Source organism: Ursus americanus, chromosome 26 (genome assembly GCF_024610735.1).
Source record: "Ursus americanus isolate L20-20 chromosome 26, mUrsAme1.1.p, whole genome shotgun sequence".
NCBI lineage: Eukaryota > Metazoa > Chordata > Mammalia > Carnivora > Ursidae > Ursus > Ursus americanus.
In genome coordinates this window covers 32,496,874-32,514,702 of record NC_142152.1, presented here as the reverse complement: position 1 = coordinate 32,514,702, position 17,829 = coordinate 32,496,874, and the positions used below count along the sequence as shown (strand labels likewise).

At 41.2% G+C, this 17,829-nt stretch overlaps 1 protein-coding gene across 8 annotated transcripts in view; it reads right to left on the bottom strand.

Moving 5' to 3' along the window:
• The window catches only part of TDP1 (tyrosyl-DNA phosphodiesterase 1), an 87,919-nt gene that overhangs the window by 50,786 nt on the left and 19,304 nt on the right, over positions 1–17,829 (bottom strand). For 6 of the 8 annotated variants that reach the window (XR_006781434.2, XR_006781433.2, XR_006781436.2 and 3 more), the window contains exons 8-14: positions 16,198–16,365; positions 15,952–16,041; positions 15,677–15,755; positions 13,617–13,796; positions 12,779–12,827; positions 10,658–10,724; positions 9,012–9,119 (exon numbers count right to left, since the gene is read on the bottom strand). Coding sequence is in view for 4 of the 8 variants with exons in the window: in XM_045807646.2 (XP_045663602.2) it covers positions 9,012–9,119; positions 10,658–10,724; positions 12,779–12,827; positions 13,617–13,796; positions 15,677–15,755; positions 15,952–16,041; positions 16,198–16,365 (741 nt within the window). In the remaining 4 variants the exon portion in view is untranslated. Of the gene's footprint in view, positions 1–533; positions 826–9,011; positions 9,120–10,657; positions 10,725–12,778; positions 12,828–13,616; positions 13,797–15,676; positions 15,756–15,951; positions 16,042–16,197; positions 16,366–17,829 lie in introns of those variants that run through there. The other 2 variants (XM_087856179.1, XM_045807648.2) reach the window with 2 other exon arrangements.

The following is a 17,829-nucleotide window of genomic DNA, read 5'->3' as shown; positions in this document are numbered from 1 at the left end:
GACCATGGATAAGCCTGACTTTATCAGGTGAAGCCTTAGAAGTGGAGGGAGGGGGTCCTTCCCGAGGACAGAGATTCTCCTACTGGCTTCAAAGCAGCAAACTGCTTTGGGGCGCCTGGGTGGTACAGTGGGTTGAGCGTACCACTTGGTTTCGGCTCAAGTCGTGGTCTCAGGGTTGTGAGATCGAGCCCCACGTCGGACTCTGGGCTCAGTGCAGTTGGCTTGGGTTTCTCTCTCCCTCTGCCCCCCCCTCCCCGTGCACTCACTCTCTAAAATACATAAATATTAAAAAAAAAAAAAAAAAAAAGTAAGCAAACAGCTTTGCTGTGACCTGTCCACTGCAAAGAGCAATGGCACAGGAACCAGAGGAAGCACTTTGGAGCCAAAACAATCCCTGGATTATCACCAAGAGAGCAGGATCCTCAGAGTTCTGCCAACAACTCGTGAGCTTGGCAGAGGACCCCAGGCCTTAGAGGAGATCATACACAGCCGGGTTCACACCCTGATCCTGTGTAGAGGACTGCGTCCAGACTCCAGACCCATGGAAAATGCAGAATAAATCTGCAGTTTTATTTAAGCTTAGTTTGTTGGTAACTTATTACACATCAACAGAAAATAGAAAACCAACCCATGGCCAAAAACTGAAGAATGCCTATTTAGAAACAATGCTGGGGGTGTCTGGGTGATTCAGTCTGCCAAGTGTCCGACTCTTGGTTTTGGCTCAGGTCATGATCTCAGGGTTGTGGGATTCAGCCCGTGTCGCACTCCACACTCAGCAAGTCTGCTTCCCCTCTCTTTCTCTGCTCCTCCACCTGCTTGTGCACCCTAAATAAACGAACCCGCAAAAAAAATTTTTTTTTTTAAAACCCAATGCTTGTTAATGTGCCTTAAATTCACATCGAAGGAAATTCTCAAGTGACAAAAAGACTTGAGCAATGGCAGTTTTTTTGGTAAAAGTACTTAGCTTCAAAAGGGGACCACCTTGAAGGGCAATACTTTTTTGATGTATGAATCTCGATTAAAAATTCTCATCATGTCAGAGTCAAAATTCATATTGCTTATCATCCATCTTGCTTATTACTATTATTTTTTCTGGTGAACTTGTTTTAATTCTGTTGTACTTAAGAAGGAATTACTCATCCCAAATATGAACATTAACATGGACTGGCAATACACAACGTAGAAAGGGGACAAAAATTCAAATTTATGTAGTTTTTGATGTATTTGTCTTTTGCTAAAATCCAATTCTTAAAACATAATCTGTCTGCCACTTTGTTGATGGTTAGATTTGGTAGACATTATCACTTCATTTGGACAAGAATCCATGGTTGTCTATATAACTATGTCTCGTCTCTCTCAAGCAGGAAAATGTATTAAAGGATAGCAGCATTCATAAATCAGTTATTCATAAAGTTCTAAATGATGACGATATTATCCAACAGGACAGAATCTAGGGGATACCTAGAAGTGTATGTGTTTTGTTTTTTGCTTTCACCATGATGTGGCACTTGGTAGGTGAGGCCAGGTTATTAAATATCCTATAATACATGGGACAACTCACAGGACAAAACTATTTTGACAAAAATGCCAACAGTGACCTGTTGAGAAACCCATTATTTGAGTAAAAGCTAAATCCAACTACATTAAGACCATGTCTTATTCCAGAAAGCCTCATGGTAACAAGATATATTTTTAAAAACGCTTAATTGTTCTAATCAATCAAACTGTAAAATACATTGACACAGGACTGCTTTCTATAGACCCAGGACTAAAAGCTTTAGGAAACGCAGGAGACATGAAGACAATGGCAACTCTGCCTTGAAAGCCCATAAAAGGCAGTCTGCCCTCCCACCCCACTTACTCCAGTAACATCACTGTTTCTTCTCAAACACAACAAGCGCAAGTGTGTGTATTCCCACCTCTGCTTCTCTGCCCAGAATGTTTTCCCCCAGCTACCCATCACAGGGCTCCCTTCCTTCTTGAATGTCTCCATGACAGTGAGGCCTCCCTGACCATCCTATTTAATGAGCAGCCTCCCTCCTCAACTCAAGCATTCACCGCCCTACAGTACAGGGCTTGAGGGTATGGAGGGTTCTTGGGCCCTTGTCTAACCTCCCTGTGCTTCAGTTCCCCTCCCTGTAGAGGGGATTAACAGCTACACGTAGAATACTGAGGATTACATGAGGTGGGTGTGGGGGGAGGAGGTCGGAGAGCGAGCGTGCGTGTGTGCACGCACGCGCGCAGCATGCCTAGAACAGTGCCTGGATCTGATTGTAAGCATTAAATGTTGGCTCTGAACCTAAAAACAACCTGAACCAAGTTCAAAATTAAGCTTTTACTTAACTCACTTAATGGCAAAAAAAACCCTTCTTAGCTCATTCAGTGGTAAAAGTTGACCTAAACAGACATGAGGCTACTTGTAATACCATCTATCAACAACCGTAGTACAATGTGTTATCTTTCTAAATTCCAAGTACCGAACTACATCTGGTCAGAAGGATTCTGAGTAAAAGACTATGCACCTGAATTATTCTCCTTTGTTTTTCGCCATAGCACTTTTCACCTGATACATATAAACTTACTTTTTGGGTAACTCCCACCACAACAAAGTCAAGGATTATTTTATGTAATTGTACTCCCAGCACCTGGAAGAGTGCCTGGTACATAGTAGAGGCTCAACATAAGCTGAGTGAAAGGTTAAGTTCTACGATGTGTAACAGTTCTCTTAGGTAGAAGGAAGATTATTTCTGGAGGATGGTGACCAGTTGTTCTTCAACTCAGGAGGGACAGTTGGGGTCTAATTCATTTGTTTGGCAATGGAACACTATTAAGTGTGAAAAGCCCAGCTGACATGCAGTTCCGTAGGTTTCTCAACTCCCACACTTCAACCTTTTGCTACCTTCTCCCCTAAAAAATGCCACAAAGGCTCAGAGTGTCAATAATTAGTTTTAAGAAAACTCCAAAACATATCATCTGTACACCAAACTTCGGAGTTCAACAGACAATTCCACATGACATTCCCACCCTAAGTCAATTTGCACTCAAAGTGACCATTCTCCCACTGAAACCAGTTCCATTTCCCGATTCCTGTGTGGATGACAATGACCACTCCCATATCCCTACCACCACACCCCAGGAGCAGGAATCACATGTGAAGCATCTCCCACATTCAGTTCTGCACAAAGTCTAGGCAGCACTTTCACAATTACAGCCTCAATCCTAGACAACACTAGGTTCCTTATTAACAAATTCTGAGTGCCTACGTGCCAGGTGCGGGGGTGTGTCAGCCAAGCTGACACGGACATGACTCCTAGTCTGGAGGGGAAGCCAATGGTTACACAGGCAGTCACACCAAAAGGGAAAGAAAACGGACCAAGCAGGAGGCCCAGCACATTACAGAAGACACCAGGCTAAGAAAGCAAGGAGAGTCTCCAACATGTTGAGTTGAGAACTGAAAAGATGGTTAAGGCCTTGCTAGGTGAAAACCTATGTACATAGTATACTCAAAATTGTTAAAACTGCAATTAAATAATATGTACAAGCTGTTTGATAAAACTGCTTTTGTTCTAACAAAGGCCTGGAGAGCAAGAACTGCACTTTTGCTTATTCTTCTATCCCTGTGCCTGGAGTCCTCAGTTCTGCAGTCCTATTTCTCGCCTGTGGAAGGGACACAACCACCTCACAGGCTCCTGTAATGGCTGAATGAAACAATGCAGGTAAGCGCTAGAACTTTCTGCCACATGGCAGCTGCTCAATGAAGGTCTGAAGGTCAAGTCGCTCCCTTGCCCCAGACCAGAAATGACTTTAAAAGTCTCCTACCCAGGGACTGACATTTCACTGAAGATTCTCCAAGGTGACTAAGTCTCAGGACAACCATGTGATCCGTTCAAGTGCCTGATGTTGGATTCTGAGGTTTCCATAGTTTTGCAAATTTACAGGTTGAGCTGCTACAGTGAAGTATTATTACCCTATACTTGTTATAGTCGTTTCATGAACTTACAACGAAGTATTACAAATATCATTTAGAATGTTCAAAATTAAGCTTGAATAGGGAAGATAAGTGTCATCTGTTGAACATGTACCGGTCCCTGATGACAGCTGCTCTACGTAACTTGCTTTAAGCCTCTGAACAAAACTGACAGTTAAAGGTCATATCCTACTTTCATAGAGAAGGAAACTGGAGCTTGGCGAGGTTTATTAATTCACAAATATTATGTGGTTGAACTGAAATTTGGATTTGGGTCTGTGTAGCTCCAAACCCATTCTCTTCCCACCATCCTGATTGCCCTTCCTCAAGAAAGATTCTGGGGTATGTTTTATACAGTTAGTACCCTGCCCCCATTCACATAACCCATATTCACCTGCTCTTCTCCCATGAACACTCACCTCTGCTATCTAAGCAACCATAATCTCTCCATGTTTCCCAGCTGGCCTATGCACATCTACTCATTTCCCATGACCCTCTCCATTCAGCAGCCCGGGTTATCTTTAAAAGCCACGTATCAGATGTCATTCCATTGTTCAACTCCCAAATGGTTTCCAAAGCACTTAGATTAAAACTCGTATTGTGGCCTTCAAGGCCCTGTGTGATATGGCGTGGCCTGTGCACGGCCACACTGGACCACTCCAATGGTCCACATACTCTACAACTGAGGGTCTAACCCTACCCTTAGGTCAACTCAGCCCAAATGTTACTTCCTGAAGCAAGCCTTCTCTGATCCCTTCAAACACGCTCTAACTTCACCCCATTTTGTTGTTTCTAGCCCTCATCTGGTATTTCGTGCTGACTCATTTGTATCTGGTCTGCCTCTCCCACTCCCCTAGAGCTAAAATGAAAACTGTTAAGATAGGTTCTCTGTCGCTCTTGTTCCCCACGGTATAAGCAGTGTCTGACACAAGGCAGTAACATGAAGTCTTGCTGGGCACATTGTTCATGCTCTCAAGCATTTAGTGAAAATATAGCATCTTGAGCTCCATATGGCTTTACTAGTGTCCTTGAATGCAACAATGACTGTCCCATTTAATTCCTGCTACCCAGAACTCAGACTTCTGGAAGGAAGAAAGGGAAGCCATACTGTATCACCGTTGTGTTCTCTCCACCTGGCATACCACTGGCATTGAAGAAATGCATGTTGAATATCATGGGCTACTTAAGAAGGTGACTTGGTCCCAGATCTGCATGAGCTGATCACTGGTTACTGGGACAGAGTAAAGTCAAGTAAACATTGGCACACAAATTGAACAGGGAGGCTGTTTCAAAAGCACTTCAAAGCAAGGGTACTACTGTTATAAGCAGCATCAGACATCCCTTAACACTGTACATTTTGAAGATTTGAGAGAGCATGCGAGGACGTGCGCGAGCAGGGGGAGGGGCAGACTCCAGCAGACTCCCCACTAAGCGAGAAGCCCCACTTGGGGCTCGATCTCATGACCCTGAGATCATGACCTGAGCCAAAAATCAAGAGTGAGACACTCAACTGACTGAGTCATCCAGGTGCCCCTGCTGTAAATTTTAAACTGGGCCTTTGAGGAAACAGATTAGGACTCTTGGAGACAGGAGGGGCAGCATATGTTAGGCAAATGAGTATCATAAGCAGAGGCACTGCAGTAGAGCGAGCAAACGTGTTGTGGGAGCACAGCAGAGACAGCCCTGCCTGGAACATAGTGTTTCAAAGGAACAATGGATACGTGTGCACAAGGAGTGGTTTGATAAGAATGCTTTCATTCTAGTGGCTGAGAAGGTAATACACAGTGGTTGTGCTAGACTGTCACTAGTAACTCTTGTACCTGTATTACGATTTTACTTCCACTTCTAGCTCTTTCATTATACTTTATCAATTTATTGCAGTGAACCTGTTAGCTGTGGCCTTCTTTCAGCCTGTGGGTCCTGTCACTGAATGTGGCACCTCATCCTTACAGCTGCTGTGCAGATAAGGGATCTGGATCTGAACCTCATATCCCTTAAGAAACTTCTCTACAAGAAGAGACAATACAATGAAGTAGGAGCTTCAAGTTCCAATGGTGGTACCTTCATAAGTGCTCTAAGGATCTGGAGAAAAGTAAGCAGGAGGCTGGCAAAGTCTCCAAGAGAGGACACCAGACCTGAGACAGTTCTGAGGTGGGGGGCAGCAACTGGAAAGGCAGAGAGAAAAGACAAAGGATCAGGAGAGGGCCACTGGCAGGGTGATAACTGGGGCACAGGAAGCTGCTTCTGGTAGTTCATGCTGGAGAACACAGGATAAGAAAGGTGAACATGGTATGGTCTGGGTCACAATGCCAAGGAGGGCTCTGGATTTTAGCATATAGGAAGTGGGGAGAATCTGAACATGGGACAGTGAGAAAAATTCATGTTTCTTAAAAATGGTTATTGACAACTAGGAAAGGAAAGGTGGCCTTGGAAGTGGGCCTTGGAAGATGGGACAACAGATAGGCAATCGGTTCACAAGTCCAGGTGGCATCTGACTTGGTAATTTCAGAGATCAGAAAAGTAAAGTCTGAAACATTTTAAGGATGAACAGGCTTTGACTGTCCTATCCAAAGGACCCACATGCCCACCTCAAGCACAGAATCCATCTCTTCCTATTTTAATTACTTCTGCGTCCGGCTTCTAATATCGGAGAGAAGATTTAGGTAGTGCCTTTAAGATGCTTATGTTTTACTGTATGGTGACTAACATAATAAAAAATATTTAAAAAAATTCAAAAAAAATAATGCTTATGTTTTTAATCCTGAGTGCCCTGTATTCACAAGAGAAAGGACCTCAGATAGTGGATGCTTTCTGGACTTAAAAACATACGGTGCCCTAGATTGAGAAAATCCATTCTGAAGGTATGTGAATCTCTTCTCTTTCATCTAGCTGCAGATTCACTCAGATACTCCCTGAAAACCCCATGTACTTTTCCAGCTCCATGGCCTCTGCACCCCCTTCCTCTGCTCAGAGCCCCCTTCCAGTCCACCCAGTTTTCTCTGAGGCATATTTCCAGGCCTACCTGAGATACCACTGTCTTAGCTTTAACGGGTCTCTGACCCACCCTGAACCCACCCCAACCAGATAATACATTTCTAAGGGTGCTTTCACCAGATCCTTACACAGGTAAACAACTAGTGTTGTTGAATAATAATGGCGAGAGTGGGCATCCTTGTGTTCCTGATCTTAAGGGAAAGGCTTCCAGCTTTTCCCCATTGAGAATGATATTTGCTGTAGGCTTTTCATAGATGGTTTTTATGAAATTGAGGAATGTACCCTCTATCCCTATATTCTGAAGTGTTTTAATCAGGAAAGGAAGCTGTATTTTGTCAAATGCTTTTTCTGCATCTATTGAGAGGATCATATGGTTCTTGACTCTTTTCTTGTTGATATGATGTATCACTTTGGAAAATAGTGTGGAGGTCCCTTAAAAAGTTAAAAATTGAGCTACCCTATGATCCAGCAATTGCACTACTGGGTATTTACCCCAAAGATACAGACGTAGTGAAGAGAAAGGCCATATGCACCCCAATGTTCATAGCAGCAATATCCACAATAGCTAAATTGCGGAAGGAGCCGAGATGCCTTCAACAGATGACTGGATTAAGAAGATGTGGTCCATATATACAATGGAATATTACTCAGCCATCAGAAAGAACGATTTCTCAACATGTGCTGCAACATGGATGGGACTGGAGGAGGTAATGCTAAGCGAAATAAGTCAAGCAGAGAAAGACAATTATCATATGGTTTCACTCATTTATGGAACTTAAGAAGTAGGAAGATCGGTAGGAGAAGAAAGAGAAGAAGGGGGGGTAAACAGAAGGGGGAATGAACCATGAGAGACTATGGACTCTGGGAAACAAACTGAGGGCTTCAGAGGGGAGGGGGGTGGAAGAATGGGATAGGCTGGTGATGGGTATTAAGGAGGGCACGTATTGCATGGTGCACTGGGTGTTATACGCAAATAATGAATCACGGAACTTTACATCAAAAACTAGGGATGTACTGTATGGTAACTAACATGATAAAATATTATAAAAAAATCACCATAATTTCCTCTTGAAAAGCAAAAAAAAAAAAGACTACATACATTTCGCAAGCCCACAAAGCTAGTAAATGACAGAAGAACATCTTAAATCTTCAGTACTCAAATGTATGTTTTTCCATTATAGTACGGTGCCTCAAAAACTTTGTAGATGCCCACTCTTGTGTCTGATGTATACCACTAACACTGTTCAGGTCACAGTTCCTAACCCTGAGCCAGGTGAAAAGCATAACTACTAATTCCCATAAGCTAGGGAAGCAACTTGGTTTTGTTTCTAAATGGCTTTTTTAAGAGTTTCTTTGTATTTTCAAACTTTTAAGTTTTTTCATTAAAGAAATTAATTACTCTGTCATACCTTAATTATTACTAATGACATCAATTGTGTTATTAAATCGTTAAGAGATGCCTAATGGCCTTTGGTCAGAGTAGGAGTCAGGAACTAAAGTTCTAGTCCAGTTCTGTTTTTCCAAGAGCATAGCAACCTACCTTGCTATAAAAATAGACAAGAATGCTTAGTCGGTAAGGCGTTTCTTATAGGGGGTAATGAAAATTCTGAAATCATAGTGATGATTGCACAATTCTGTGAGTATACTAAATCATTAAATTGCAGACTAAAGTGAATCTTAAAGTATGTTAATTATTTAATAAAGATGTTTAAAAAAACACTTAAGAGACTGGATTAGTCAAATGTTAATTACCTAAGAGAAAGTAATTAAGGAATACTAATTTTACCGTATCACTTTTGTTCTGTATTTATCCCGCATGTTAACTTGCCTAATTCCTACTATTGAAGTATTAGGTAATAAAAGTAAATGCAGAATTTATGAAAACCTTACAAATATCAAGACTCAAAATCTGGCAATGATTAGACATACACTCTGAAAACTAAATGACAATTTACAAAAACCACTTTTTGGAAACCCATTCGGTATTCAGAGCAGGAGTTATAAACACATTTTAAAAGTTCTTCCCATCAAGACTATAAAGACTACTTACCTTGTGACAAGGAACCAAGCAATTTCACTGAAGTCTGGAGAAGGTCTCATATATGTTTTAATATGTGGCATAGCATTGCTGCGGCCAGATGTGTCAGCCGACCATTTGCTAGTGACAGGAAAGACCCATTACCAGTAAGAAAATATAAACCTCTCATAATCCTAGTATTAGGAAACTTCAATAAAAGCAAAATCCTATAATCTAAACAGTGGGAACACAGTCCTGTGACAGGACCTCTGATATTTTATTAGACTCTGTTTAGAGAGCAGTATAATAAAGCACTGTAGCCTTTTAGTATTTAGCCTTCCCATTTTTTTTTTTTTTTGCCAATAAGACACGTATATACTCCTGTCTATTACCTCTGTTGTGCTTTCACCCACATACGTGCATGTCTTGTCTCCTACAAGGACTGTGAGCCTCTTAAGAGGAGGAATCATGCTCCCACAGTGTATTACCAAGTACAGGCTCAGGAAAAGTTTGTTGAAAGAAAATACAAAATGGGAAAAATGGCAACAGGATGAATATTAAAACAATGTTAAAAAGCAGGAGGACTGGGCACCTGGGTGGCTCAATCGGTTAAGCACCTGCCTTCAGCTCAGGTCATGATCTCAGGGTCCTGGGATCAAGCCCTACATAGGGACCCCTACTCAGAGGGGAGCCTGTTCCTCCTTCTTCCTCTGCTGCTCCCCCTCCTTGTGTTCTGTGTCAAATAAATAAAATCTAAAAAAAAAGGATAATTCAGAAATACTTCAGTCCAAGTCTTAATACCTGCCAGTATTGCAGGACTGAGGTTCTATAGAAAAAAAGGGCCTACATCACGAAGCAAGAATCCTTGCTTGCAAAGAGAAGAGGCTGAGATCAGAATTAGGATTAGGTAGATCATCCCTTCAATCATTAAATTCACTTGGATGACTCGTGAAAGGAGCTCAATATAAAGCAATGTTCTCTGTAGGGAATAACCTCCCAAGAGGCCCACGATGACACACTGAATCAGCCTGCAAGCGACGGCGATGCAATCTGTCTTTGCTGCCAGCCGACAAGTGTAATGAATGCCCGAAGCAACAGGAAACTGCACTGGCCTAGAATATGCAGAATGTACACAGTGGAGCGAGAGGAAGACGGAAGACCATCTTTCACCTGCCCATTCCACCACTTACTGAACCCTTACAACAAACCAAATATGATCCCATGTCCTGGAGAAAGAGTGGTGTGGATTCTGCTCATAGCAAGCTTGCAGTCACACAGTATGAGCACGTGCAGACAGAAGAATTGTAATCTGGAAATAGTTAAATGCCGCTGAACCACTATGTCGTACACCTGAAACTGATGTACTACTGTATGTCAATTATACTCAAATAACGTTTTAAAAATGCTGCTCACATAAACTCTAGATTACCCATCTTTATTTTTTTTCTTTGCGTGCCAATATTTAAATACAAACTTCACAGATCAGTTTTATTCTTTGGTATTAAAAATCTATTTCAAATAATGTTCAAAACCTTGTTTTAAGTTATTTCTATCACTAACATATGTAGATGAAAAAATACAGCTGTATTATGTAAGGTTTTTTTTAAAAGAACAGACTGACATAAATAACATTCTTATTCCTGAAGAAGCAATAGCAGCATTCTCAACCAATTACTTACTGAAAATAGGAATGGAGCCAATTCTGTTTTTCAGCTGTCTGGATGCTATAGGGAAGAGAGCCCCCAGCTTTTAAAAGAAAAAAAGAAGTATTATAGAAAATAATTTTAGGATCCTTTATTAAGAATCTACAGTAAACACTGAAAAAATGAAGTAATTTCCTATCTCATCTTATAAAATAGTTCTTTGAAAGAAAAGGTCTACACTTGTATTAGTTACGTTCCCTCAGTGGTGTTTCCTTTCTTAGGGATACATGTTAAATGGTAAATGTTTACAATCTGAAAAGAAAAAGGTATTATTTAATCACTCAGGGGTGGTAATTTCAACATCTGTAACAGCACATATTTGAAGTGTTTGAAAAACTCCATGAAGAATTCTGGCCTATCCTGCGGTCCTCATGCAGGTGAGAAATCCTTGGCCTCGTTTTGGTCTGGAGCATCTCCGTTTTTGCCCACGAGCAGGGAGCACTTGGGAAGGCACACTAAGGTGAAAACTCAGTCCTCCTGCTTCCTTTACCTTTTACATTCTGATATTTCCAAGCACAATTTGTATTAGCTGAACATTCTTACAAATGGAATAGTCATCACTAAAATTAAGATGTTCAGGGGCATCTGGGTAGTACAGTTGGTTAAGCATCTGATTTGGTTTCGGCTCCAGTCACAATCTCAGGGTCATGAGATCGGGTCCTGCGTTGGGCTCTACGCTCAACGGGGAGCGTGCTTGAGATTCTCTCTCTCTCTCTCTCCCCTCCCCGCTCCCTCTGCTCCTCCTACTCATGTTGTCTCTCTCAAATACATAAATCTTAAAAAAAAAAAATTTCAGTAAACAGTTGTTTTTAAAAAGCAATTCTAAATGCCATATTCCTGCATAGAAAGTAGAGATATAGTTCCAAGTGGAAACACAGTTAGTAGCCAGCTTTTGTTCATCTTTGAAAGGAGGAAAGTTCTATTGTAGATTCATCAGTGACTTTCCAAACACATGTTGGAACTGCTCCATAAATAATCTATATCCAAAAAGGGCTTTAAATTTCTGAGTCATCACAAGGCATGTCGTATCCTCTACTGCAAATAACTAAAAAACGTATTCAGGGCCAGTTATGAAATCGTTTTATGGAAAATACCATGCTCTTCCCCATTAAAAAGCACATTTTGAATGAATCTAGTACATCAGAAGTAGAGAAAAGAGAAGACAAAAACCAACCAAACATCACCATGTTTCTGAGTCTCAGTGAAATGATTTTGGCTTTGCCGTTAGGTAGCAACAAATGGGCTGATACACTACAATCCAAACCTTACCAAGATTTTTCTGCCAGGGTCACATCTAGTTTGACAAGCAATAAATGGACCAAATTAGTCTAATTCAGAGCATTCTACTTCCAGCCACAAGCAAATACCAATCAGATTTCCTTTTTCCAGAGACAAACCCTGCTTGGGTTTTTGGTTATTGCCTCCTGAATGTGCTATCTGGAGGGCTGCTGAATTCCAAATAAAAGTTCAGTGTCTAGCACTGTATAAGGAAAATAGTCAACAAGGCTGAAAGTTGCCTACAAAATCATCTTAGGCATTTATAGAAGAAGTGCTTTATTAGAGAGTACAAGTATCAACTAGGCAACACCAAAGGTTCGCCCCAAGATGAAGCAGAAGTTCTGGACCTTAAATATATCTGTGATTCAAAATTTGAAGAACCACACAGAGCCAGAGACAAGCAGGGAGAATACGGAGAGAGAGAGATCAGAGAAAGGCATGTTAGAATTTCTCTTGAAAAGCAGGGCACAACAGGGAAAGGTGGTTTTATTCAGACATCTTGTCTGGACAACCAACCCGTTGTTGGCGGAAGGGACCACCTGACTTGTGGAAACGAGAACAAGTCCTTATAGTGTTACTGTGAGGATTCTGTAACATACTAAAATTGCCCAAAAGCATGGAACCATCTTTGGAACATAGTACTACTCGATATTACCTATTTCCATGATTTTTAGCCAGTTAGGGGAAAATATTCTCCAAATTTCTAACCAGTTCTTTTCTCAAGGAGAATAGCATTTTTATTACTTGTTTTAAAAAGTTTACCGGGAATTTATGAAAGATACACAAAAAAACGCAACTGTGACAGTCTTCAACAATTACCTGGATATCCTTCTAAGCTGGTTCGCACATTTTCCACAGAAGGATAGATCTAAAAATAAAGGGAAAAAAATTTTTAAAAAAAGGAAAAAGACAAAATAACACTCAAAATGTACTGTGTTAAAGAAACTTTCTTAAAAGAACTATTTTAAAGATGAAAATCTCAATTAGAAAGATTTCATTTAGGGACGCCTGGGTGGCTCAGTCGGTTAAGCGTCTGCCTTCGGCTCAGGTCATGATCCCAGGGTCCTGAGATCAAGTCCCACACCCTGCTCCTTGCTCAGCGGGGAGCCTGCTCCTCCCTTTGCCTGTCACTCCCCAACTTGTGCTGACAAATAAAATCTTAAAAAAAAAATTCATTTAATAACTTAGAAAATATACTTTAAATTTTAAGAATTTCCATCTTATGAAAAAGATGTAACTTCTAGTAACTACAGGGATGCACATATACTCAATGAAAAAACTGAGTTTTCCCCTCAAAAATACCAAATTAACACTGAGTTCAATGCAAAGTTAATTATTAAAAGTCTCTAATTAATAATGCTCATAATTCTGCTGGCAAGGCTTTATCAAATTTTGTTTCCTTTGGCTTGAGAACCTGAAGGAAGGAACGGAACAATCACAGGCTAGTGTGTGGCTGAAATGGAGCTCTGCAGAGGGCAGCACCCTCCCAGCACAGAGGATAAAGGGCTACTTGATCACACACGATGGTGCTAACGTGCTGTTGCTGCTTCTAGCCAAGAATCACTGACTAAAACCTCTATGAGGAAGATAACGGGTTCTCAAGCTTCTCCAGGACTAGAGAATAAACATGATCAAGTGAGGCAGGAAGGGCACTCACCAGATGAAGAGGAACGGCACTTCTCCCTGGGGTCCGGCTTTCCTTCCCCAGCGTCACCAAGCTTTCTTTAAACTCGGAACACAACCATTTCGAGTCATCAGCTCCCATAGACCCAATGCTTGAAAACTGACCTACTATCGGCCAAGACTCTCCTTTAGGAGAGGCATGCTCTTTCAGAAGCTGTGAACAGAAAAGCGTTAACAACTCAGAACACGGTTTTCTGTCCATGGAACCCCTAATCAACAGAAAAACACTGAGAATGTTAAGTATCAATTTCATACTCACTTTTCCTTCTTTGGAAAATATTCTTTAATACTAAAAATATTTTAATGGAGTAGGTGGACAGAAGTATTCTTCCAAAATTCTTTGGTTTGTATTAAAGCAAAACCAAATTTTTAAAAAAGATCCTTTTTAGTAGGAATATCGGATAAACCACTGACCTGCCATATGAAATGAGATTTTGCCTTGAAAGAATACCCAAAAAAACCCCCAACAACAACAAAAAAACTATCGTATATTTTGACTCCTATCAATTGAGAGATTTAACACTTGGGCTCCATGTAGTGATGCTCTAGAAAAATAAAAGTGTATTTATGTATATAAACAGTATATATACAGAGCACCCTACACACTACAGGAGCCTGATCTGCACTTCCTGCTTTGATACTTATGCAAAGCTGCAGAATATTTGGAAATTTTATCTACTTAAACATGTACTGAGTGTCTACTACCAAGAGGATGAAGAAAAATAAGCTGCAGTTCCTGTGCCAATGGAGCTCATATTCTGACTGATGCATCGTTTAATTTCATATGTATTATTTTTCTTAACAAAGCGTAGGCATTAACATTATAAACACAGTTACCAAAAAGCCTAGTTCTCAGTTTTTGCCCTCCTGCAGCATGGTGGAAGAAACAGGACAGAACTGACAGCTACAAGACCCAGTTTCTGTTCTGGTGCTCCACCCCTGATCAGCTACCTGGCCCTGGACACATCCTGGGCTTCCATTTACAGGTCAGTGAAAGGCAAGTCTGACCACGCCCGTCTTCCCTGGAAGGGAGCTGTGATGCAACAGGAGCTTGTGAGAAGTGGTCTGGAAACCAAGATGCTCTTTATCCTCTAGGAAGACTGATTCTATGCACCATGTGCTGGCACCTAACCTGTCTCAACCATCAGGCCACAAACTGACAGCCACCAACCAGCACACTGAAGGCTCAACATGCGCCTTCCTTCTCTAGTTCATCTACTCCTTATGTAATTTGTGAGTGAAGTACTGTTATTATGCCTGTTTTATAGAGGAGAGGCAGGTCACATGACTTTTCAACAGGTGAGGATTTGAACCCAGGTATGGGACTCTACCTGCAAACTATCCACTCAGCCGGTGTGCTCTAATGTCTTCTCTAGGTCAAGACATGAGGCTGTTGGCTTCAAGATCTTACCTGCTCTCAGCTGTGGTCTCATTTCAAAAAAGGAAAGTAAGTTTCATTAACCAAGGGTAATTCTTACATAAATACTTCACAGAAAAAGGTGAAGCTTTTAGGAGAGCCACTTGGGGAATTTATTACTGTCAATGTGTCTCCTGAACAGAGATGAAGAAAACCTCAATCTTTAGCTTGCTTGTTTTAATTTGTTAAAGACTTTTCTTTGTTCATTTTCATACCAGCAGCAAAGGCTGCTTTTGTAATAACTCTTAAAGGCCATGGTTTAGAGAACAAAATACATTATAGCACAGTTGTAGCCTTTACTCAATAGTATTTTTCTGCTCTTTGTTGAATTTGTATGTTAAAAATCCTTCCGATGCTGAAATCAAAAACTACAATAGCTGCATGAACGGAAAGTCTATAAGAAATATAGTAACTAAAAAAGTCCTTATACTTCTGCCATTTAGAGCAGTCTACCCCTTGAAAAGGCAAAACATTAAAAAGTAATTAACTGAAAACTATAATCAGACAAATTATCAAGAGCCTGCTATTCACCCAGAATTGTGCTATTACGAAGCTGCCATCAAAATAGATAATGAAAAATATACACTAATTTAAAAAAATAGTAAAAATTCTGTTACCTTTCTAAGCCTAAAATGTCCCCAATTATCTTTTTGACTTCCTTGAAAGCGTCCTGGGGTTGATCCAATAAGATAAACACTAAAAGGATATAAAATACAAGTTATAGAACAGAGTGATGTGATTTGTGGACCCCCAAATCACAAAATGGACACAAAAACTAATGTAATCATGAGAAGTTCTAAGAGACAACCTATTTTCTTGAGATACCTCCTCAGAAGAGTAACTGATACTCAAACTCATTTTCGAGCACATCAGATCATGTTGGAACACTCACAAGGATAAGGTACCGGCAATGAAATCAGTCACTTCAGCAGTACTCCAGGTGAGCAGGAAGATTACTGGCCCCCACTTTAGTGCCTCAGATCTAGGAAATGCAGATAGTGAGAGAACCTGCTCCCATGTTATAAAGGACAGCCAAATATCATTCTACCTCTTTCCAAGGCCCCTGCACTACAGATACTGTGAGGCTCTCAAGGTATCCACCCACTTTAAGAATCCCAAATTGTTAAATAACACATACTTGGTTTCAGAAAGATCATGCTCGTGGATGATATCTATCCACTCCTTGAGTGAAGCAGCATTATAAGCCATCAAGTAGCTGATGAGATCAGTTTTAAAATGTGTTGCTGATTCTCCAGATCTGTGGGTTCCATGGATACTTCGTGGGTATAAGGGGCTCAACCATATTCTGGAATAGAAAAAAATAACTCGACAGTCAGGAAAGCAACTGATCACAATGATACCTCTGTGTTGACTACACATTCACCCTAAGAGGCGAATCGCACTTCCTGTATCCATATGGTAACCAGAGTGAATCTTTAGGGAACGTGAAGCATAAATCTCATCACACCACTCCAATGGCTTCATGATATTCAGAATGATTTTTCAATACCTCACCATGAATTTCGGACCTAGTAATATCGGGCCTCTGCCCACTTCTGACAACTCAATGCTCTTTGCTTCCTCTTTGGCCACACCTTCCTTATTCTTTACCCTCTCCCAACTCCATACAGCTAAGACCCTGTGACAATAGCTAATAGCTGCATGCCTAATTGTCACAGCAAATCCATACCACCTGGAGTAACCCCAGCAAGCTACACCCATGCAGCTCTTCAGCGAAATGGGAAAACAGTTACCTACACTAAGAAAAATGTATACACAAATTTATTTACCATAAACTCATTTTCATGATGTATATGCTGTAGCAGTGTGAGATATTTTCATATCCTGTACTTTTCTGGCCTCTGCAATGAGTAGATACAACATTGAATGCTATTACATTTACACTAACCTCACACTTTCAAATAACCTAGTAAACAACATATTAAAGACATCTTTCATTTCACCAATTCTCCTCAAAGGAGGACAATTCCCTTCGCCCGAATTTCTAAACACCCACAAGTGGGAAAAGAGCACCTAAACCCAATCCATCTATGACATGCTCCACGACAGATCACAAACAAGTGTGGTTTCAAACCTCGTGCTGTTTCAACTGCAAAATGGGTTAGCAGTCCTGCATCACAGGACATGTGTGCCTCACACTTGAGATAATAAACAATGTCAGGCTTAAACAAGCACCGAGGATGTATTTGCTGTCACCAACTTTCCGCTTCTGTGGCTATCCCACTGCAATTCTACCCATTAAGCCCAAATAGAAACTGCCCAGTTCCTTTTCACCTGGCAACCCTCAAAGGAGACTGGCGAGATGCAGGCCACCGGGGCAGGAAGCATCCAGAACCACAAGGATCCTGCCTGTACGTCTTCTGAACTCTGTACACGTTTCTAACAGGGTGGCATGTCACACCTCTCCTTCCCACCTTGCAGAGACCCCTTGTATAAGGGGTAACACATGTGACAAGGATGACAGCCCACGTTCTGGGGCCAGATCTGCTTCTAAATGGCTGGGTCATTTGGGGCCAGCCCAACGACCTCTGTGAGCACCTCTGCCTCTCTACGTGAAGAATGAACACACCGGGCTGGACGGATGTGTCTGTCTCTCCCTCACAAATAGCAATTCAGAGCCCACAGGCTGCTGAGCTCCTCCCGGATTAGAGGCTCAGTCACAGCAGTGTCTGGATGAGGAACAAAACAGAGGACAATTTTCTATACCAGGATACGGAAATGTGAGGTGTTTTTAGCACTTGACAAAGTA